Below are 24,214 nucleotides of genomic sequence, written 5' to 3' on the forward strand. Positions count from 1 at the left end.
TCCCACTCTCCTTGCTGTGTTCCTTCTCTCACTGTGTCTCTCTGTCAAATAAACAAACAAACAAAAATCTTTTAAAAAAATTTATTAACTTGCATGTAAGAGGTCCAACGACTGAACTGTAAAAAAAATTAAAGTTTGTTACCATATGCCCTGTTATATGGCATTGTATGCCCTGAGAATAAATTATACCATAGTCCATTTTGTAAAATTATACCATACTCCATTTTGTAGGTAGATGCTCAATAAATTTTATTGAAATAAATATTATAAACCACAGGAATAAATTTTATATGCAATTTTGTATTTAAAATGTTAGATGCAATTAAATCCAATTTCTTAATATGTCAATTAATTTTATGGCTTTACATAAGATCAAGAGACAGTTTTTTTTTCTTGTTCTCTTTAGAAATGGTTATCATCAACAATTCTTAATGGAACCAGTAAAATCAACAAAAGGAAGAGAAAAGACAGAATGACCTAGGTCAACAATTGGCCAACTTTTTATGTCAAGGGCCAAATGGTAAACATTTTAGGCTTTCTGGCCAGTCTGTCACAACTATTTTATCTCTGAGGTTGTAGCACAGGAGTGGCTGTAAACAAATGAAAACACAGTTGTGGTCCAATAAAACCTCACAGAAGCAGAAGCCTCCTTTGGCCCATGAGCTTCTCTTGCCAATCCCTGACCTTAGTGGACCTCAGCCTTCCCAGTGCATCAGAATCAGGTGGGGAGCATTTATAAAATGCCAATAGGTAGATAACAGGCCCAGAGATTCTTTGTTTCTTACTGCTCCTCTGGTGATTCTAATTTGCAATCAGGATTGAGAACCATAGTTTAGGGATTGACTGTTTGTAACCCCTAAGATTTCAGGGAATTCTCCTAGCTATTTTCAGTGGCAATTTTTACCACATACTTCTCAGATTTTAACATGATACTAACACCACTTAGGAATTGAGAATATCAACAGGAATAATTCATTGAAGAAAAAAAATGGAACCTCAGAGACCTAACTCCATCTGACCTCCACCTTCATTGGCCTTATCCAGGTAAGTCTCTGACCTTGCCCTCCTGTTCTCATCTCTCCAACACCAGTGGGAATGATGGTTATCAATGGTGGAACTTACCAGGATGGGTTCTGTTCTCCTCTAAGTGAAACAGAAGCAGAGTGGTGAGAATGGAAGTCATTCATCTCTTTTCTAAAAGTACTATTTATTAAATGTGAGATGCTTACTGGCAACTGAAAGATGGACCAGAGGAAAGTCCTTACCTCCCAAATGGGTGGACTCTCCAATATTTCACTTGTGAATATAAAAACCAAGTCCAGGAATCCCAGTATTTTAGTCTTTATTTTAGTCTTTAAACTAAGAACTGAATTGCCAGGAAAATGTGTCTCAGTTGGAAAAACCATTGTTAAAATGAAGAGTAGTCTTCAAATCACTCCATGGCTTTTTTCCAATTCTCCTCAAGGGATGGGACTCACTTCTCAGCAGTAGAACAAGGCTTTCTTTCTCTTGCTTTGTGATATCCAAACTTTTGGAAGCAAGGATGAGACACATCTGCCACACTACCATCTCAGAGACTGAGAGCCGTGGTGTCACTCAAAACCAGGAAGGGATCACCTCTTTCTCATAACTCTACTTTCTCCTCTTCTGCACAGATACAGGCTGCCCGTTGGCTATTCATAAAGGGTCGGCAGCCCAGGGTCCATACGGTATTGAACACAGTATCAGCCAGAGAATCACAGGCTACTTGAAAAAGATGAAGAGAGATAAAAGGTTAACATACAAGACTACCCCAAGTAGTTTGAGTAATTTTAAGAAGCAATGTAATTCCAAGGATTACATGATACCTGGAGGAAAGTAAAGGCAGTAATCCAAATACAGAATTAGGGGGTATAGCTCAGGGGTAGAGCATTTGACTGCAAATACAGAATTAAAAAGAAAAACATACATGAAAGAGAAGCTTTTTCATAAGCTTCTATTCAATCTAGTAAAGCAGAATATACTTTGGGATACCCTTCTTTTATGGGCCTCCAGGTCAAAATCATGTTTAGCAATCAGAAGCTCCCATACCACTATGCTCACTCCATGGAAACCCTATCATTTTTGCAGAATACTCCCTAAATAACTCTACTGTGTTTCCAATAACTTTTTCTGTTCAAGTGTGGGATGAGTAACAATTCACTCATTGGAAAAACATGTATGTTGGTCAATAATTCTCTTAGGCATCAGGGACACAAAGACCAAAGAGATCCCAATCCAAGTACTCACAGTTTGGACAAAGAGGTGGACAGGATGGATAGGTAAACAAATGGTTACACCATTATGGAAGTGACATCAAGGTTGTATGGGAACCCACAGAAAGAGTCTCTCTCTCTCGGGGTAAGAGTTATTAGGGAAGGTATCTCAGAACACCTTCCATTAGAATTTTGATAGGAATTATAGTGAATCTGTAGATTGTTTTGGGTAGTTTGCACATTGCAAGAATATTAATTCTTTTAATCCATGATCACTGAATATCTTTCCATTTATTTCTGTCATTCTCAGTTCTCCCATCAGTGTCTTACAGTTTTCAATGCACAGGTCTTTCACCTCCTTGGTTAAATTTATTCCTGGGTATTTTATTCATTTGATGCAATTGTAAATGAAAAAATTTTAAATATCTCTCTCTGATAATTCATTATTAGTGTATAGAAACAAAACTGATTTTGTATATTAGTCTTGTATCCTGCGACTTTACTGAATTTATTAATTCTAACAGTTTTTTGGTGGAGTCTTTAGGGTTTTGCATATATGATATCATGTCATCTGCAAATAGTGAAAATGTTACATTTTCCATTTCAATTTGAATGTCTTTTATTTCTTCTTTTTGTCTAATTTCTCTGGCTAGAATATTTCTAATACTATGTTAAATAAAAGTGGTGAAAGTGAACTTTCTTGTCTTATTCCTAATCTTAGAGGGAAAGCTTTCAGCTTCTCTCCATTAAGCATGATGTTAACTGTGGGCTTGTCATGTGTGGCCTTTATTATGTTGAGATATATTCCCCCTATACCTATTGTGTTGAGAGTTTTCATCACAAATAGATATTGAATTTCATTAAAATGCTTTTTCTGCATCTATTGAAATGACTGTATGATATTTATCCTTCATTTTGTTAATGTGTTGCTTCTCATTGTCTGGTTTGCTGATGTTGAAACATCCTTGCATCCCTTGAATAAATCTCACTTTATTATGATGTATGATCCTTTTAATGTATTGTTGAATTAGGTCTGCTACAATTCTGTTGATGGTTTTTGCATGTATGTTCATCAGGGATATTGACCTCTAATTTTCTTTTCCTGTGGTGTCCTTGTCTAGTTTGGGTATCAGGGTAATGCTGGCCTCATAAAGTGAATTTGGAAGTGTTGTGTCCTCTTCTGTTTTTTGGAAGAGTTTGAGAAGGATTGGTATTGATTTTTTTTTTAAGATCTTATTTATTTGATAGACAAGTAGGCAGAGAGACAGGCAGAGAGAGAGAGAGGAGGAGGCAGGCTCCCCGCAGAGCATAGAGCCTGATGCGGGGCTTGATCCCAGGACCCTGGGATCATGACCTGAGCTGAAGGAACAGGCTTTAACCTACTGAGCCACCCAGGTGCCCCTGTATTAATTTTTTTAAATGATGAAGCTATTTAAATGGATGATTAATTCTTCTTTAAATGTTGAAGCCACTTTAAAAATCCATCTTGTTCATTTGTTGGGAGATTTTTAATTGCTGATTCAATCACGCTCAATGATCAGTCTATTCAGATTCTATTTTTTCATTATTCAGTCTCTGTAGGTTGTGTGTTTCTAGGAATTTACTCATTTCTCCTCTGTTGTCCAACTTGTTGACATATAATTATTCATAGTGGTCTCTTGTGATCCTTTGTATTTCTGTGGTATCAGTTGTAATGGCTCCTCTTCAATTTCTGATTTTATTTCTTTGAGTTCTCTCTCTTTTATTCTTAGTGAGTCTAGCTACAGGTTTGCCTATTTGTTCACCTTTTAAAAAAGAGCTCCTAATTTCATTTATCTCTTCTATTGTTATTTTAGCCTTCATTTCACTTATTTCTGCTCTGATATTTGTTATTCCCTTTCTTTCACTAACTTTGGGTTCCATCGCTTTTGTTTTTCTATTTCCTTGAGGAGTAAAGCTAGAGTTTGTTCAAGATCTTTCTTTTTTTCTTGATATAGGTATTTATGGCCATGAATTTCCCTCTTAGAACTGTTTTTGCTGCATCTCATAAGTTTAAGAATGTTGTATTTTCATTTTCATTTGTCTCAATATATTTTAAAAAGATTTATTTATTTTAGAGAAAGAGCAGGGGGAGAAGGAGAGGGAATGAATCTCAAGCAGACTCCCCACTGAACATGGAACCCAATGCAGGGCTCAGTCTCACAACCCTGAGATCATGATCTAGTCAAAATCAAGAGAAGCCTTGATTACAAAACTTTCTTACAAATGACACCAAAAGTAGAAGCAACAAAAGAAAAAAATAGATAAGTTGGACTTAATCAGAATGTAAAACTTCTGCTTTACAAGTAATTTCATCAAGAATGTAAAAACAAGGGTGCCTGGGTGGCTCAGTCGGTTCAGTCACTGCCTTCAGCTCAGGTCATGGTCCCAGGGACCTAGGATCGAGTCCCACATCAGGCTCCTTGCTCGGCAGGGAACCTGCTTCTCTCTCTGCCTCTGCCTACCACTCTGCCTGCTTCTGCTCTCTCTCTCTCTGACAAGTAAATAAATAAATAAATAAAATCTTAAAAAAAAAAAAGAATGTAAAAACAAAAACACAAAATGAGAGAAAAATATTAGCGAAATCTACATTCAATAAGAGACATATGTCCAGAATATATAAAGAGCCCTTACAACTCAATAATAAAAAGACAAGAAACCCAATTTAAAAAGAGGCAAAGATCTGGGGCACCTGGGTGGCTCAGTGGGTTAACCCTCTGCCTTCAGCTTAGGTCATGATCCCAGGGTCCTGGGATCCAGCTTCGCATCGGGCTCTCTGCTCAGTAGGGAGCCTGCTTCCTTCTCTCTCTGCCTACCTCTCTGCCTACTTGTGATCTCTGTCAAATAAATAAATAAAATGTTTAAAAAAAAAAAAAAAGAATGTTCCAAGCAGAAAGCTATAGTCCATCAACTCAAGGAGTTTGGAATGGCAGAAGTCAGGAGAGAAATCCTAAATAAGCACTATGATGCTGGAGAGGTAGGATAGGGCCAGATCAGAAAAGGCTACATATATCATATGGGTTTAGATTTAATCCCAAGGAAGAGGAACCAATTGAAGAACTTACACAGAGGATAAAAATGACTGGATTCATGTGGTACAAAAATATATCTGGTCCCTATGGGGAAAATAGATTGGATGGGACCCAGAGATTAGATTAACTTGCAGTAACCAGGCAAGTGGTATGTCAAAGAGATATTTAGGAAAAAGAATCAATAGAATGTTGCTTAGAGGAAGTAACTTGACCTGACCCTAGATTAGAAACAAGTACTTACTCACCTTTTGTCAGTACGGATAGAGTAATACTCCTTTTTATGGGGCCTAATTAATTATTCATATATTCAAGCCTTCACACATTCCCTTTACGACTACACTCCAGACATTAATCTATGAAAACAATACAAGATTCTTTCTACTGCTGACTTTCTCAGTGGCTGAGGCCAGCTCCTTAGAAGCTTAAATGTCGAACTTTGCCATCTAAAACTACATAATACTAAAACCTGGATGTAATGCTCTGGCTTTGGAAACTAAATGATTAAAGCTTTTCCTAAGGCGAATTAGGGAAAATAAATTACACAATCAGTGCTAGAAACTGAGTAGCTAAGCAGTTGTTTAAAAATAATTATCCTCAAGAATACACAGGGCTTTACATAGAAAGGATAGGTTTTTAAAAATTCTTTGCCCAATTGAGAACAAAATAAGGAAAAAAGGGCTTAAACCAAACCAAGCGGTCCTATACAGAATAACTCCTGATATGGAAAATTATTTAATCGTGGAATGAATAGCCAAAGCCAGTTGGGCAACTCTTTCTCCAGTCTTAAAGGATAGATTTTTATATCTCTGGGAAGACTTTGGTGTGGCCCTGTCCATCAGGAGTGGGGCCAGCAGCTCCTGGGCAGGGCAACAAGAACCCTAGTAAAGGAATGCCCAGAATCTTCCTTCACCCTTCTTATGTTTGTCACAGTGTTCTAGAAAGAAAGTTCGGTGAGCTCTAATGGTCTCTTTGTGGAAAGGGACTCTGGATACATTCCTGTATGAACACAGGAGCCGATCTCCCCGCCCACCAGCAGACGTCCTTAAGATACCTACCTTCCACATTGGAGACAAAGCCCAGGCTCCGCTTCAGGTCAGAGCAGATCGAGTGGAGACACCATCGGAATTTGGCATCACAGCGATACTTATTGGCACCACAAGTGTCATAACAGACGTCCAGCTGGTTGCAGCACTTGGTCATTGCTGGGATGCCCAAGTCCATCTGGGGAAAAGTGAAGGAAGAAAATGCCACGTTCAGACCAAGGACCTGAGGCAACCTTGCCCTCCTTGTTATGAACTAGCCAGCCCTCAAATTCCTGTTACACATTCAGATCCTTTCCAAAAGACCAGACACTTGAGAGAATCCATCCGGGTGACAGTGACAGGATGTTAAGTTTCAATCATGGTTTAGTTTTAGTTTATCAACTCTGATAGGTGAAGAAGGTTGGTGAAGAAGGAAGAGCTGCAGGACCTCTGAATTCAACCCAAAGCGATGTCATATGAGATTTTGCTTGAGCAAAGCATCTGAAGGCTCAGAGGTATGAAAAATTAAGCTTCCATTCGTCAAGAGGTCACCAGCATCTATTAGGGACCCATCCCACACTTTTTTAAAAGTGTGTGTATGTGTCAGGGAGCAGGGTGGGGCCTAGAATGTGTGGCTCCTGACCAAGGGCAGACTGCGGTCAATGGTGAGATCTAAAACACACACGGACATGTACTAAGCATCCTATAAACAGTTGCAAATGTTGTGGCATAAACTGAGCAACGAGGTTCATTGAATGCCACATCTAGAGTCTGATAACTTTACATGGTTTTTTGTGGGGTTTTTTTGGAGAAGCTTATCAGGGATGAAGGTAGACTTAGGGTGTAGCAGGTAAAGAAAGGAGAACAAACCATATACAAGCAAATCATACATGAGCAAGTCAGTTTGTTTAGTCTTTCAAGGGCTTAGCAAAGATGTATTTGTTTGTGTTTTTTATTACTTTTTACTTAGAGAGAAAGGCGAGTTGGTGGAGGGCCCTGACTTCCAAAGTAACTGGTAAGAATTGATAAAGACTCTGATAAAGGCAAAGACACGATAGAATGAATGATTGCAGAAAGTGACGGTTCTGTGTTCTGTGAAATAGTTTGGATCAGGGGCGTCTAGACATAGGAACAGCATCTTACAATCTTCTGTGGTTCTTTTGATCATAGAGTCTTGGACCTGAGGGGAGACTATGAAAATCTGGGTTCATGGTATGGGTGGGGAGGGATTGATTAAGCAGTTATTATAGATCCTTTCCACCTTAAATGGTCCATTATTTGAACTTTTACTCCAAGGTCACCTAAGGGCAGAATATGGACATTGGCTGTTTAAAATGCCCTTCTGAGAGAAAGAAAGAAAAAAAAAACCTAGATGATTACATGAAGAGTTAATGTAACTCATTAGACAAGGCAACAGCCTGGGCTGTGCATTTCAGGGCAGATTCCTATCATCTGATTCCTTCCATTTTACTTACACTTCATGCTTCCAACTAAACATATACCCCAGCAGAGGTAATTGAAAATTCAGTGAGTATTGTTGCTATCATTCAAGTCAACTAAATTGGAAATACATGAACTAGTTCTAAACAATACTTGTACCAATAAACCAAATGACATTACTCCCAAAATAAAGTGCCTACTGTTGTTGAAAACTACCTCTGGGCTCTGTTGCCAAGATATGTAATATGAAGACAGTTTGGGGATAAAGAAGGGACATAGTTTACTCCTTTGTCAGGCAGGAGGCCAATGGCTCCGAGACTTCACGCCCATCCTGGGGTAAGAGGCTGAGAGAGGATGTATAGGAAAATACAGGATCGGGGCAGTGTCAGTAGGAATCTGGTTCATGCTACCAGCCGTGTCCCCTATGTCTTCAGCCACCGGTGCCAGCCATCCACGTCTCGATACTAAGCATTAACATCCATACCGAGTTCCTAGAACAAAGGTTCTACAGAAAAACAGTGATGGGGAGGGGGAGGTTTCAAGAATGAGGAAGGGAAAAATTTGTTCACAAGTCAAGCCTTGCTGAAGCAGTAATGTGTCCATCTTAATAATTTCCATCCACTTGTACATTTCTATAGCAATTTGAATACTGCTTCCATAGCTACTAAATTGGTATCAAGTATAAGAGCCAAAAAAGAGATTTCTCTAATATAAATAAATATTTGAAAAGATTTCCTTTCCTCTGTCTCCATACGTGTGTTGTTGATTGTGGACAAGGCTGGGCCTATGGCCATGCGGGTTGTGCAATGTGCAAAAGCATCCTATCAAAGGGGACAGCTCCCCACAAGACATCATGGATTTGTTCATTTCTTAAGAAACATGTCTAGGCAGGGTGCCTGAGTGGTGTAATCAGCTCTTGGTTTTGGCTCAGGTTCTTATCTCAGGGTCATGGGATGCAGCCTTTTGTTGGGCTCTGTGCTCAGCAGAAGCCCGCTAAAGATTCTCTCTCCCTCTCCCTATGTTCCTCCCCTCCCTCTCTCATAATCTCTCTCTCAAATAAATAAATAAATCTGTAAAAAAGAAAGAAAGGAAGGAAGGAAGGAAAGAAAGAAGAAAGAAAGAAAGAAAGAAAGAAAGAAAGAAAGAAAGAAAGAAAGAGAAAAAGAAAGATGGATGGGGCACCTGGGTGGCTCAGTGGGTTAAGCCTCTGCCTTCAGCCCAGGTCATGACCCCAGGGTCCTGGGATCAAGCCCCGCATCGGGCTCTCTGCTCAGCAGGGAGCCTGCTTCCCCCCTCTCTCTCTGCCTGCCTCTCTGCCTACTTGTGATCTCTCTCCCTCTGTCAAATAAATAAATAAAATCTTTTGAAAAAGAAAGAAAGAAAGAGAAAGAAAAATGTCTAGTCAATGGCAAATTTCCTCTTCTAACAACTGGTATATTAGGATAAATTTCTGACAAATGGAAGAGGAAAGGAGACATTTTCCTAATTTGCACAAAAATGCCATATTGGGGGGCAACATTTTTTTTTTTTAAAGATTTTCTTTATTTATTTGAGAGAGAGCACCAGCAGGGGGAGTACCATGCAGAGGGAGAGGGAGAGGCAGACTCTCCGCTGAGCAGGGAACCAGATGAGGGTCTCAGTCCCAGGACCCGGAGATCATGACCTGAGCTGAAGGCAGAAGCTTAACGACTAAGCCACCCATGTGCCCCAGGGGGCAGCATTTTTGATAGAAGAATAAACATTATGCTGCTTAGAAAACTATTACAAAGTAAAATCTTTTGAATCAGCCAAAAAGTGAAATTTCTGCCTGATTAAGGCAGAATTCAAAATCATAGCTTAGATGTAAAATCTCTCCACCTCCATTTTACATCACTCCTCTTTTTTGAAGTAAAACAGATAAAGGGGACTCCAAGAGGTCTTAAAATCAATCAGTTTATTATTTGTTTTCAGGGGAGGTCAGTAGTTTGAGAAATGGCCAGCAGCATGAAGAGAAATGTTTAGCAAGGGCCTAGGTGGGGTTTGCGGCTGGGGGCTGGATGCTTGTATGTGGGTGGGTATGTGTAGATTTCTGTGATCTTAATACTCTTAATAGCTGATCTGATGTTACCAGCATGAAATCAACCACTTACAAAAGTCTTTGCTGCTCAGTGCCAATGACTCCAGCACATCACGGGAAAAGTCTCACTGAATCTACGTAAGTCAGACTTGTTAGATTTCATAGGAAGTTTTGTTTGAGCCCTTAAAATTTGGCTTATACTTGCAGTGGTGATTTTCAAGTTCATTACACAAGGTCTTATCCGAGGGACAGCTGCCTCTGATAAGAGGAAATCAGATACATTCTTTGAAAATTATCTCCCTTACTCTGTGTCCAGTTTTTTTGAAGACTTTATTATTTGTCAGAGAGAGAGAACACAAGGAGAGACAGTGGCAGGCAGAGGGAGAAGCAGGCTCCCTGCTGAGCGGGACTCAATCCCAAGACCTTCAGATCATGACCTGAGCCAAAAGCAGATGCCTAAATGCCTAAGTCACCCAGGCATCCCTCCAATTTAAAACCATTTTACTGCCCAACTATATTCCATAAATGATCATGCCCATCAGGGATAACTCATTGACTTCCCTTCATTAAAACCAATCAACTAAGAAAATAATGAGGGTGGTACATACACTTTCTGGTACCTTAAGACCCAGGAAATAGGAGCTGCAGCCGTTGGGCTCCTGAGGCTTGTAGCCGGGTCTGGGCATGGGTGCCTTTCCTAGCAGGAGAAAGAGAGGAAAAAAGCAGGGAGAAATATTTAGAAATTAAGCATTTGGGAACATTCATCGAATAAAAATTATCTAAAATCATATTCAATTTTTCCTTTAAAAGTCATCATTCCTCACCAGATAGTCACATCCCAGTTAGGTGGTAATGATGGTGATAATGATGATAATGTCATAAAAGGGTAATAATTTTCAGACTGGTTTGGTGTTTTTCTCCTAATCTCTAAGAATTTTATGAGCATTCATCTACTAACAATTCTCATGTTTTGTTTTTATTTTTTATTTTCTAATTTTCATTTTTTATTCTTTTATTTAAAATCAGTTAATTAACATATAGTGTATTATCAGTCTCAGAGGTAGAAGTCAGTGATTCAGCAGTTGCGTATAACATCCAATGCTCATTACTACATCACGCGTCCTCCTTAATGCCCATCACCCTTGTTACCCCATCCCTCCACTCCCATCCCCTCCAGCAACCTCAGTTTGCTTCCTGTAGTTGAGAGTCTCTTTTGGTTTGACTCCTTCTCTTCTTTAGTCCTGTTTGATTTTTCCCTACTTCCCCAATGATCCTCTGTTTTGTTTCTTAAATTCCACATGTAAGTGACCTCGTGACGCAATGGTAGCGTGTCTGACTCCAAATTCCACATGTAAGTGAAATCATATGATATTTGTCTTTCTCTGACTGGCTTATTTTACTTAGCATAATATCCTCTAGTTCTGTCTACTTCATTGCAAATGGTAAGATTTCAAATTTTTGATGGCTGAATAATATTCCATTGTGTATGTGTACCATAACCTCTTTATCCATTCATCTGTTGTTGATGGATATCGGGGCTTTTTTCATAGTTTGACTATTGTAGACATTGCTGCTATAAACATTGGGGTGCATTGCCCCTTTGAATCACTAGGCTTATATCCTTTGGATAAATACCTAGTACTGCAATTGGGTCATTGGGTAGCTCTATTTTTAACTTTTTGAGGAAGTCATACTGTTTTCCAAAGTGGTTGCACCAGATTGCATTCCCACCAACAGTGGCAGTCGAGTGTGATGGAGTTCAAGTTTTAAAGCATTGTAGTCTAAAATATGCAGGGAATAATCCCAATATTTTGGTACCAGTTGAGAACTGACTTGTGACCCAGTATGTGATCTATTCTGGAGCATGTTCCATGTGCACTCAAGAAGAATGTATATTCTGTTGCTTTAAGATGGAGTGCTCGGAATATATTTATAAAGTCCATCTGGTCCAGTGTGTCATTCCAAGTCCTTGTTTCCTTATTGATTCTGCTTAGATGATCTGTCCATTGCTGTAAGTAGGGTGTTAAAGTCCCCTACTATTATTGTATTATTATCAATGCATTCCTTTAATTTTGTTATTAATTGGTTGCTCCCAAGTTAGGAGCATACAATTCCAGACTTCAAGCTCTAGTACAAGTACAAGTACAGACTCTGGTACTTCAAGGTACTGGCACAAGAAACAGACACATAGATCAAGGGAACAGAATAGAGAGCCCAGAAATGGACCCTCAACTCTATAGTCAACTAATTCTTGACAAAGCAGGAAAGAATATCCAATGGTCAAAGACAGTCTTTCAAACAAATTGTGTTGGGAAAATTGGACAGCTACATGTAGAAGAATGAAACTGGACCATTTTCTTATACCATATAAAAACAAACTTAAAATGGATGAAAGACCTAAATGTGAGACTGGAATCCATCAAAATCCTAGGGGAGAGCACAGGCAGCACTTCTGTGACCTCGGCAGCAGCAACTTCATGCTAGACATGTCTCCAAAGGCAAAGGAAACAAGAGCAAAAATGAACTATTGGGACTTCATCAAGATAAAAAGCTTTTGCACAGCAAAGGAAACAGTCAATAAAACTAGAACAACCTACAGAAGGGGAGAAGATATTTGCAAATGTCTTATCAGATAAAGGGCTAATATCTAAAACCTATAAAGAACTTATCAAACTCAACACCCGAAAAATAAACAATCCAGTCAAGAAATGGAGAGAAGGGGCACCTGGGTGGCTCAGTGGGTTAAAGCCTCTGCCTTCAGCTCAGGTCATGATCTCAGGGTTCTGGGGTTGAGCCCTGCATCAGGCTCTCTGCTCAGTGGTGAGCCTGCTTCCTCCTCTCTCCCTCTCTGCCTGCCTACTTGTGATCTCTGTCTGTCAAATAAATAAATAAAATATTAAAAAAAAAAGAAATGGAGAAAAGACATGAACAGATATTTCTCCAAAGAAGACATACAAATGGCCAACAGACACATGAAAAAATGTTCAACATCACTTGCCATCAGGGAAATGCAAATCAAAACCATAATTCACACCAGTCAGAATGGCTAAAATTAACAAGTTAGGAAATGACAGATGTTGTCAAGGATGAAGAGCAGAATACAAATATATGAAGGTTAAAGAGCATCCTACTAAAGAAAGAATGGGTCAACCAGAAGATTAAAGAAGAATTTTTTTAAAAATTCATGGAAACAAATGAAAATTAAAACACAACAGTTCAGAACCTTTGGGATACAGCAAGTGTGGTCCTAAGAGGGGAGTACTTAATAATACAAGCCTTTCTCTAATGTTTCTTAAGTACATGACTTTGGAGATCAGGTCTATGGCAAAATGGAACTAAACTCAAGGTATAGTGGGGCACCTGGTTGACTCAGTCAGTTAAACATCTGACTCATGATTTCAGCTCAGGTCACAATCTCAGGGTCATGAGATTGAGTCCCACGTCAGGCTCCCTGCTCAGTGGGGAGTCTGCTTGAGATTCTTTTTCTTTCCTTCTGCCCTTCCCCCAGCTTGTGCTCATGCTCTCTCTCTCACTAAAATGAATGGGTAAATTTTTAAACACAAAATCGAGTAGGGGCACTTGGGTGGCTCAGTCAGTTAAGCATCTGCCTGCAGCTCAGGTGATGTTCCCAGGGTCCTGGCATTGAGCCTCTTGTTGGGCTTCCTCCTCATGGGAAGCCTGCTTCTCCCTCCCCCTCTTCCTTTGTTGTTCCCCCTGCTTGTGCTCTCTCTCTCTCTTAAATAAATAAATAAATAAATAAATAAATCAAATCTCCTCCATCCACTGTAAGACAAAGCAGAACATTGCCTGATCACATGCTTAACAAATCAGAACTTTAGCAGTACCTCAAAAATTTTTTGGAATAACTTGAAGAAAATTTTGCAAGGTTCATAAATGTAAGCAAAGCATTGTTGATCAAAGAGCAAAGAAAACATCACCAGGCAGTATTTGAAGCTTTGTATCATAGAACTAAGCCAAAACAATATGACAGGCTTATAATTTCTTGGTTTCTGCTACATGGCTTTTGAGTTATTTTATAATCTTGCAGTTCTGTAGAGAGACGCTTTGTCAGTGTTATCAATGGTAGTCATCATAGGTAAAGAGAATCTTGCAGGACAGTCCTGGCAATGAGTATTTTTGTTCTGTTATCCAGATAAGGAAAATGGGACTAAGGGGAGTGTAATTTATCTAAGTTGTGTGCCAAATGGGGGAAATGGCATATAAATCCAGATTTCTTGTTTTATGTCTCCAAAGCCCATGTTCTTCCATTCCACTACATTCCTTTGCCTTTTTTTAGGAAATGCAAGACAGAGGAAAAGACCAAGGAAATCAGCTAAGAATTAATCTTCAGAGTGAAGCACATAGTATTTCTTTAATCATTCTTTTCTTTTACCTTCTCCTACAAGGTATTTCATTTTTAATTATTTGATAATATGAAATATTTCAAAATTGAAGAAAAACTTCAGAGAAACAAATACCCATGTACCCATTACACAAACATAATTAATGTTAACATAGCCAAACTTGCTATCCATATTTTTTGTTTAATTGAATGTTACAAGTACAGTTGAAGCCCCCTTTACACTCCCTTGTTTTAATTTTAGATACAAGTCTCTGCTTTAAAGCCCTCACTCCTTATTATTCTTTTTTTGACTATTCTTGGACCTATTGTCTTATAATTAAATTTTAGAGTCAACTTAGTAAATTCTACAAGAGATAGTGCAGGATTTTGATTGAAAATACATTGACTTTATAGGTTATTCTGTAGACAACTGACTTTTCTTAGAATATTCTATCTCCCCAGACATGGGCATAATATGATTTTCTATTTACTTGGGTCTTCCTTCATGTCCTTCAACAGAGTATTATAACTTTTACCATTCATTTAATCTGTTCCCCACATAGTGTATTATTCAGATGCTTAAACTAAATAGAATATATCATAATCCAGAATTAAGGATCATAAGTTCCATATGGCAAATCTGCACTTTTCTGGAACCCAGGATGCTTCTAGCCTTCTGCTCTACCAGCCCTAGAATGCAACCCGGCTCTCATGGCTCAAGATGGAGCTTCCGGTACCACATACATACTACAAGCAGCAGGATAAAAAGAGGAGGTAGAAGGGTCACAGCCCCCACTCTTTAATAAACACACTCCAGGAGCACCTGGGTGGCTTATTTGGTTAAGCAGCTGCCTTTGGCTTGGGTCATGATCCTGGAGTTCCAGGATCAAGTCCCTCATGGGGCTCCCTACTCAGCAGGGAGTCTGATTCTCCCACTGACCCTCCCCCTTCTGGTGCTCTCTCTCTCTTATTCTTGCTTTCATATAAATACATAAATAAAATCTTAAAAAAAATAAAAATAAACACTCCACAATGGTACACACATGACTTTCTCGTATTTCCTTTTGGCTGAACTTAATCAAACAGCAATACCTAGTTGCAAAAGTGGGCTAGGAATTCAAGTCTTTTTTCAATAGGTATCCGTGAGCCCAGCTCAAAATTGGGGAGGAGGGACTTATTACTATAGAAAAGGGGGAAGATAATAGGAGACACGAAGCAGTCTCTGCCACAATCTGTTTGGTATTTGTTTCTCTGGTAGGACGTGTATACGAGATCACGGTTCAAGATGGCTCCCAGTGATCCCCGTCTCTTGGTGTCCATGCCCTCATGTGTTGTCCCAGGGTTGGTCTATACGCTGTAGAGAATATGGCAGAAGTGGAGGTATGTTTCTTCCAAGATGAGCCTATCTATCAGCACTAGACAATCACTAATCAACTTTCTGTCTCTGTAAATTTGCCTATTCTGGACATTTCACATAAATGAAATCATACAATATGTGACCTTTTCTGTCTGCTTCTTTCACTGAGTATCATGTTTTCAAGGTTCATCAATGTTGTAGCTATGGATCAGTATTTCATTTCTCTTTGTTTTCAGTAAATATAATGCGCATTGAGGTTTTCCCCACTTTTTGGTGATTATAAAAAATGCTACTACATTTTTTACAAAAAATCTTTTTTGTGTGGACAATGTGTTTTCATTTCCCCAGAGGACTAAAACTTCTGGGTCAGATGCTAACTCTGTTTAACATTTTGAGGAGCTACTAGACTATTTTCCAAAGAGGTGGCACAGTTTTACATTCTCTGCAGCAATGTGTAAGTGTTCTAATTTCTCCACATCCTCTCCCCACTTGTTATAATCTTTTTGATTAAAGACATCCTAGTGAGTGTAAAGTGGTATTCATGGTCATTTTTATTTGCATTTCCCTAATAACTAATAATGTTGTTCATCTTCTCCTGTGCTTATTGGCCACACACATGTCTTCTTTGCAAATACTTTCTTCCATTCTGTGGCTTGTCTCTTCACTTTCTTGATGGTATTCTTTGAATAGCCAAAGCTTTTCATTTTCATGAAGTCTGTCTACTTTCTTTCTTTTAAGGTGAAATTCACATTTTCATCTTAAAGAATACAGTTCAGCATTCAGGACATTCATAATGTTGTGCAACCTTTCTACTTCCTTTCTACTTTCTACTTCCAGAACATTTCATCACCCTCCTAAGGAGACCAAATGCCCATTAAACATATTCTCTCCTCCTCCCAACCCCTGACAACCACTCATCTGCTTTGTCTCTGGGATTTACCTATTCTGGATATTTGAATACATGGAATCACACAATATGTTACATTTTGTCACTGCCTTCTTTCACTTAACATAATATTTTCATGGCTTATCTGTGTTATAGGATATATCAGTACTTTGTTCTTTTTATGGCTGAATACCATTCCATTCTCTGGATATACCACAATTTCTTTATTCATCTATCCGTTGATGGACATTTTGGTTGTTTTTATCTCTTGGCTATTGTGAAGAGTGCTGCTGTGAACACTAGTATGCAAGTATTTGTTTAAATATCTGTTTTCAATTCTTTTGGGGACATATACCTAAGGAGTGGAATTGCTGGGTCATATAGTAAGGCAATGCTGAACTTTTTGAGAAACTATCCAACTGTGTTCTTCAGCAACTACGCCATTTTACATTCCCACCTTCACTGCACAAGAATTCCAATTTCTTCATGTCCTCACAGTTTCACTGCACTGTATCTAGGTGTGGATTATATACTCTTCTCCTGATTGGAATGATCCAAAGGCCTGGTTTCCTACACATCTGGATAATTCACAGCCACTGTCTGAATTTTTTCGTTTCCTCATTCTCTCCAATTTCTCCTCCTGGGTCTCATATTACTGAATGATAAATCTTCTTTTTTTTTTTTTTTAAGATTTTATTTATTTATTTGACAGACAGAGATCACAAGTAGGCAGAGAGGCAGGCAGAGAGAGAGGAGGAAGCAGGTTATCTGGTGAGCAGAGAGCCCGATGTGGGGCTCAATCCCATGAACCTGAGATCATGACCTGAGCCAAAGGCAGAGGCTTTAACTCACTGAGCCACCCAGGTGTCCATGATAAATCTTCTTAACACTATCTTTTATATATTTTAACTTCTCTTTTACATTTTCCATCTTTTTCTCTGTCTCTGTACTGAATTTTGTCTAGCTCATCAAGTCCATTTTTCATTTCACTAAAATTCTCTCTAGGTTCACTAATCTGCTATTTAATCCATCTACTGAGTTTTTTTCTTTCAATGACTATAATTTTCACTTCTTGGAATCCTATTTGATCCTTCTTTTAAATCTATATATTTTCACTGAATTCTGGGTTTTTAAAAATTATGTTTTCTAGTCCTTCTTTTATTTCTTTAATAATTTCAAATATTCTTGTTATATTATTTTATGATTTCCAGTCTTTGGGATGCTAAATCAGTTTTTAGTGTCTCCTGCATCTCCCTCACATTGGATTATTTTTTCACATGGTGTGTAATATTTTAGAAAGACTTCAGCTTCAGAAGAAGCCCCTCTTTGTATGAGTATTAAAAGTCATTCCTCCCCTCCTAGAGTCTACATATGTTTCTGACTAAAAACTCCAAGGTTTTTATCTTCAGCCCCCACTCACCCCTGTGGCACTGCTGTTCCCCTCCAACTGGAACATATAGGTTTCCCTTTATGCCACTCTAGCCTGAGGGTGTATTTTTAAAAAATGCTTTCTTTTCATCCAACATTACTTATTTGTAATGGAGAGGAACTGTGCTTATTGGTGGAGCCTGCCAGGCCACCAGTAACCCCTACATGACTTTTCAAAGTTCTTGAGAAATGTAACCTACACTGATAAAGTACCAACCTACGATGTGTGTGCACGTGTCTGTGTGTGTGTCTGTAAGAGAGAATTACCAGGATTTGGGAATGGGTAAAATGTATTAAATAATGTTAGCAATCAAATTACACATATGAATATAATCACACTATGCCATAGATTAAATGTGAATTGTCTCATCTCTTCTAGGTGAGATGATTATGGCGATTTTATTTTTTCTTTGAATTGTTCTTTTACAAATGTCCCACACATACGAGCTTTATAGAAATTAGGGGGGAGATTTTTTCATGAAGAAACAAATGTGTAAATTTTGTGATAAAACTTCTCTTTAATAATTTTGTTGATTAAGAGCTTTTGCAACAGATGCAGTGCAGTTTCCTGGGTTACCCTCTGCCTTTTTGCACTTGATGACTCACAGAAGATAAAATTCTAATAAACCAGTTTGAAAGCTAATGGAACTCCAACTCCAGACACTTCCTACCTGTCCTGCTATGATGATTTTTTTTTTTTTTTACTTAATAGTTCATGATAGCTGTAGGAATTCCACTTAGGAATGAAGCTTGAGAGAAAAGTTCTAAGAAAAAAGGCAATGGTTTGAATCTGGGCAGAAATCATTTACTATATCCTCAACTTATAGTTTGAGTTATTTTGAGTTGCATTGAGTCTTTGCAGTTTGATGTTTTGAGTCTAAGCATCAATAATGTACTATGTCCACAGATTAATTTTATTTTCTGGTGTTGGTTATTTACAGGAGTGGGAGGTTGACCACTTGATCCTCTCATGCAGGGGTTGGCAAACAATGACCAGCCCATTGCCCGTTTTTGTATAGCCTGCCAGCTAAAAATTCTTCTCATAGTTTTGAATGGTTGTGGAGGGGTAGTCAAAACAAGGATAATATTTTGTGTCATGTGAAAATTATATGAAGCTCAAATTTTAGTGTCCATAAAAATGTTTAATTGGAGCACAGCCACAGTCATTCATTACATTTTAGCAGAAAACAAACCAGCAGAAGGTTGTTATAATTGTGATGTGAGGATGGATTGCTAAGTAAGACACAACATGGAGAAGCCACGAAGATAAAGACTGACAGGCTTGATCTCCTGAAAATGAAAAACCTTCTGAACAAAGTGAAATACCATAAAACACGTCAGACACTTAACAGACAAAAGAGGGAGAAGGAGGAGGAGGGTTAGCCACGGAACCAGAGTTCTGCCTCACTTACGCACACTGCCTCCCAGACCCAACCTTTCTTTCCTTTCAGTTCAAGTCACTGAGAAGAACAGTAAAAACGTCTGGGCTTTACAACCCAGGTCAAGGGTTCTGTCTTCCCCGGGAGGGTGTGTCCCTTCTCCCCACCCAGCTGGCTCTTGCAACAGCTGTGCTCCACTAGAAATCTTCTAAAGAATCAAAGTACTTTATTTGGAATGTATATCCTTCCGGGGCACCTGGATGGCTCAGTCATTAAGTGTCCTACTCTTCATTTTGGCTCAGATCATGATCTCAGGGTCCTAGGATGAGCCCCACATTGGGCTCCACACTCAGCGGGGAATCTGCTTGAAATTCTCTCCGCCTCGCCCTCCGCCCCTCCCCCGTTCATGCACGGTCTCAAGTGTGCATGCTCTCTTGCAAATAAATAAATCAATCTTAAAAAAAAAAAAAAAAGAAAGTATATCCTTCCAGAAACACTCAACTATAGCATGAGGAGCACATCAAGGGAACAAAGCAGAACTACGACAATTTTACTGAAGAAATAAACTATTTCAGTCACTAAAACAGATTACGTTACTGCAGGAGGGAGGATGACCAACTTGTCCTGGTTTGCCTGGGACTGTCCTTGTGTTAGTACTGGTGATCCACATCCCAGGAATCCCCACCCCCACCCTGACTCTCCTCTCTCCATCACCAGCACACCGGGACAGTTGGTCACCTCAGCACGAGAACAATCTTTGCCTCTAAACCAGCGGCTGTTTCCTTTTCTCAGGCTATGGATCCCATAAGAATCGGATGCAGGCTGTGAATCCCTTCCCTGGAAAAATATACAAACTCACCGGTTCCTAAGATTTTGCTGTAGATTTCACACATAAAAAGCCCCCTTGAAAAAACAAGTCTGATATTTAGAGATATGCTTTCTAGAACTAAACCCAAGAAGAAATTCACCATGAGGTCCTTTTATTAAAGTATGAATGTGGACAGTATCTTCCACCAGGCTTTACGAGACACAGAAAGTCTGGACCAGATGCTCTCATCCAGAGACCTTTATAAAGGCACAGAACACTTAAATTATCATGCAATGATTTCTTCCAGAAGCTGAGAGGGTGTTGTCCAGCCACTGGGGTTTCTGTGTTTTAAAATTTTATTTTGAAAGAGAACGGGAAGAATCCGAATACATAGTTAACCTCTTCATCAGACCATCTTCCTCATCACACTTATAAAATTTGTTCGGTATCTGGCATGCTCCATACATAGCACTAATTCTTTAAATATATTTTCTTTAATTCTTATAACAACCTGTGGGTTGTAAGGTAGGTGTTATTAACATTATTTGTCAACGTGACTCAGCAAAAGTTGCGTTAGGTAACTTGCCCAAGGTCCTGGCGGGCAATGGGATTCCCGCACCCCCACCCACGGTTCAAACCCATGATTTTTCCATTACTAGTGATTTCTCAAAGTCTGGTTCAAGAACCACCTGTGCAGTTCCAGAACATAGCAGTTGGGTTACATCTGTTATTGATTCCTGCTGAATCTCATTGTATTTATAGCCGGATCCTTGGCAATTACAGATTTTGTGTGTTGACATGAAAATAAGCTGCTATAGATCTAAGAAGTGGGGAAACCAACGTTGACGCGATGTTGTAGGACACAAATATGCCTTCACTGTCAGAACAACCCATGGGCTGAAGTTCTCCAAGAAAGACCTCCTAAAATAGCGCTCCATACCTTGACTGCACTTGGTAATCACCTGGAAAACATTAAAAGTACTGAGGTCTCCCACCCACGGAGATTCGGATTACATTGGTTTGGGCTGCAGGAGTTTCGAAAGCTCCCAGGTGCTTGCTAAGTGCAGGGCTTTCTAAGAGAGAGAACTACAGTTTTAAGTAGTGACTAAGTACCTATCAAATAGAAATTTTTTCTTATAGGCTAATTGTTGCTAAATTATTTCTTCTGACAAAAGATTGCAGCCTTCAAAGCAGATTTTTTTTTTTTCCCTCTCTCTCAGAAGTGTGGTCTTGGGACCCCCAGCATCAGAATCACCTGGGAACTCTTAGAAATGCGAATTCTCTGACTCAATCCCTGACCTCCCGCCCTACCCAATCAGAAACATGGGGGATGGTGGCAGGCGGGGCGGGGGGAGGGGGCGGGGGTCGGGGCAGCAGTCTTTTATAAACAAGCCCACCGAATGATTCAAAGCATACGGGAGTTTGAGAACCACTGCTTTACACTTGATCTTAGCCAAAAGGCCGAGAAGGTATGAGAACCACTGTTTTAAAGCGAGAAGCACAAGAGGTGTATCAAAAAGCAAACTGCGAAAGGACAGAGACCCAGTTAATTATTAGGCATTATCTGTTCCAAGGACTGCTAGATTCACAGTCAACCTGAGAGGATATTTCGTACTGTTTGGCCACAGCTCCCAGGTTCTCGGCTCCACTGAGTTCCAAAGGTAATAAGGCTTAACCCCGTATTTCCTACGTGTTTTTCAGGCCCCTCCTTACGGGCTCTGTTTTCAGAGTGGAGTTATTTGCCTTCTTGCGATGTCTCTGTTGACTATCCCCCACCCCCCACCCCTGACTGCTGACCCTGCCGAGGTAGAGGCTTATAACCAAATTTTGCTGAAATCTTTTCATGCTCTTTTGCTAGAGAAGGAAGAAGGTATGATTCTTGTTTTCCTAAAAAAAATTCCTGTGGTTATGTCTTTGCCAAAGCACACACCTGAGTCTCTGACTGCCTCCGGGCAGGAAAACAGCACCTGTGTTTATTCAATAGGGGAATTGATACAGATTGGGTGAGCACAGTCCAGTGACAAGGCTGCCCTGCGTGTGTCCAACCCATCTTGGACAAGGAGGGGGCCAGTGGTCCAGGAGGTCCTAGCACAGACGACTTTTTACCCTAAGGGATCATCTCAAAGATGATGCAGCTCCTTTGTTCACCATAACTGTATGTGGTTAAAACATGTGTCCTGCGAGACTTTTGGTTCTGCTGCAAGGATGATCCGTTGTCTCTGAATCACTTGTGTTTCGTCAGGAAGTGATGTCCCTGGCTCGAAGGTAGAAGGGAGTGAGCCAGACGGAAGGGGTGAGTCCAGCAATTAAGCAGGTTTTTTGAGTCTCTTTCTCGCTCTCGAAGCTGCGTTTTATCTGTTAAGTGTTTGGAGAAAATATTTCTCAAATGGTTTCCTGCTAAACTAGCCTGACTCACTCTTTTCATCTAATCTCATGATGAAATAGTTGATAAACTAAAGCATAAAATGAATGCGACGTGAAACTGTGTATCTTTCGAAAACATGCTCGGCTGCATTTAAAGTTATCCCCACCTCCCAGCTGTGAGGTCCAGGGCCCCACTCTCTGCTGCCCTTCCAAGACTTCCGGTGCAGAAAAGGGAGACCTGACACCAGGGACGACGCTTGGCAGCCACATGGGCACCCTGGTGCCCAGGTCCGCTCTTTACAACTCAGGCAACGTAGAACTCCTTCCCGTTCACAACTGTACATCGGACGCCAGGCCTGAGGGACAGTGCGAGGCCTGCTCAGGGCTCGTCCCATGGTGGGCAGAGAGGGCTGGCAGCAAGCCCTCCCTACCCCCAGCAGGCCTGCCCTCGCTGACTGAGGCAGCAGGGACCGCCCTCCTGGGAGGGTCAGACACACTGAGGCACTTCAGAGAGGGACAGAGCTGGAAAGAAGGTGTGAACTGCATGAGGGAAAAAGGAGACTCCATCTCCAAGCTTAGCACAGTGTGACTGAGGAAGCTGTTTCACCGGCTGGTGGAATTTTCTCCAAATGTTCATCTCCAGTGTTAATCCCTAGGAACTCCTCCCAGAGACCCCCTCATCTTCCCCACCACCACCCCCACCACCCCCGACCTCCTCTTCCTCAGAATTGGCCTCATAACAAATTCATTAAAATGGCCCCAGGGAACCAGGCTCCCTGGAGTAAATTTGTTAGAAAAAATACAGGAAGCTCAGTGAAATTTGTATTTCAGACAAACAAGCAATAATTTGTCAGCGTGAGGGGGTTCCAAATATTTCAAATACGTTAACAAATTATTGGTTGTTTATTTGAAAATCAAATTTCACCGGGAGTCCTGTGTGTGTATTTGTTGAGTCTGGCAGGCCGACTTAGGAGGGGGCTGACAGGGAGAAGAGCATGACAGACGGGGCGCCCGCTCCAGCTGTCCGCAGTCCGCCAGGAGAAGCCATGTGTGCACTCACCATATCGGCATCGGTACTGACAGACTCCATTTTTCCCTCCCAGCAGCTCCAGAAAGGAATCGAAGTAGCTGTTGACAGACTCAAAGCTGCCCCTGATGTGCCGAAGGCCCCAGTCTGAATAGGACTCCTCAGCCTCGGGGCTGCTGTCACTCTGAGCCAGGCCACCCTCCAGGCCGAGCCACAGGATCAAGAAGCCGGTGGCCAGCTTCATCCTGAAGCCAGGTAGGTACTGAGGTCTTTCCTCAAACCCCAGCCAGCGTCCCAGGAAGTCCAGGTCCGCGGCCTGCTGGCCAGATGTCAAGCAGGACTGGGAAGGGGATTATCTCAAACACTCAATCTGTGTGTTCCCCAGAGGTGGACTTTAAACACAGCTATGGAGGTTGGGATGAGATCAGGGCAATTAGAAAGGGCAAAGGCTAGCCAGTGGGAGGGCCTGTCTGAGGGATGGCCAGTGAGCGAGAACACGTCAAAGGGGATTCCACAGGCCGGGAGCAGGGAGATGTTGGCCGCTTGCAGGAGGCATGAGCAGTGGAGCAACCGGAATTCTGCCCGCAACCGGCTTGTTAATCTACTGATCAGCTTTGAGGTTGGTTCTTCAGGGCTTGCTAGCTGCTTGACACAAGAGCTTGTCCCCAGGTCTCTGCCACCCCGGAGTCAGTCACCTGTGCATGGTCTCTAGGGAGATTTGGCAGAATGTCCTGAGGGCTCAGGAAACCCCCAGTGACTGTGGGCTAACAGTGTCACCTGTACCAACGGTCAGTGGTCTGTCCCTGGGCTCTGAGTGTGCA

The 24,214-nt window shown here is 40.6% G+C and overlaps 1 protein-coding gene across 6 annotated transcripts in view; it reads right to left on the reverse strand.

Annotated features, from left to right (window-relative positions):
- Positions 1-23,762, reverse strand: part of PLA2G12B (phospholipase A2 group XIIB) — a 34,654-nt gene extending 10,892 nt beyond the window's left edge. For 2 of the 6 annotated variants that reach the window (XM_044239759.1, XM_044239760.1), the window contains exons 1-3: positions 23,427-23,762; positions 10,411-10,499; positions 6,340-6,505 (exon numbers count right to left, since the gene is read on the reverse strand). In XM_044239759.1, coding sequence (XP_044095694.1) covers positions 6,340-6,505; positions 10,411-10,499; positions 23,427-23,637 — 466 coding nt within the window. In that variant the 5' untranslated portion in view covers positions 23,638-23,762. Of the gene's footprint in view, positions 1-1,325; positions 1,747-5,260; positions 5,369-6,339; positions 6,506-10,410; positions 10,500-23,426 lie in introns of those variants that run through there. The other 4 variants (XM_044239756.1, XM_044239755.1, XM_044239754.1 and 1 more) reach the window with 4 other exon arrangements.
- Positions 23,763-24,214: the final 452 nt, after the last annotated feature.

Source organism: Neovison vison, chromosome 2 (assembly GCF_020171115.1).
Source record: "Neovison vison isolate M4711 chromosome 2, ASM_NN_V1, whole genome shotgun sequence".
Classification (NCBI taxonomy): Eukaryota; Metazoa; Chordata; class Mammalia; order Carnivora; family Mustelidae; genus Neogale; species Neogale vison.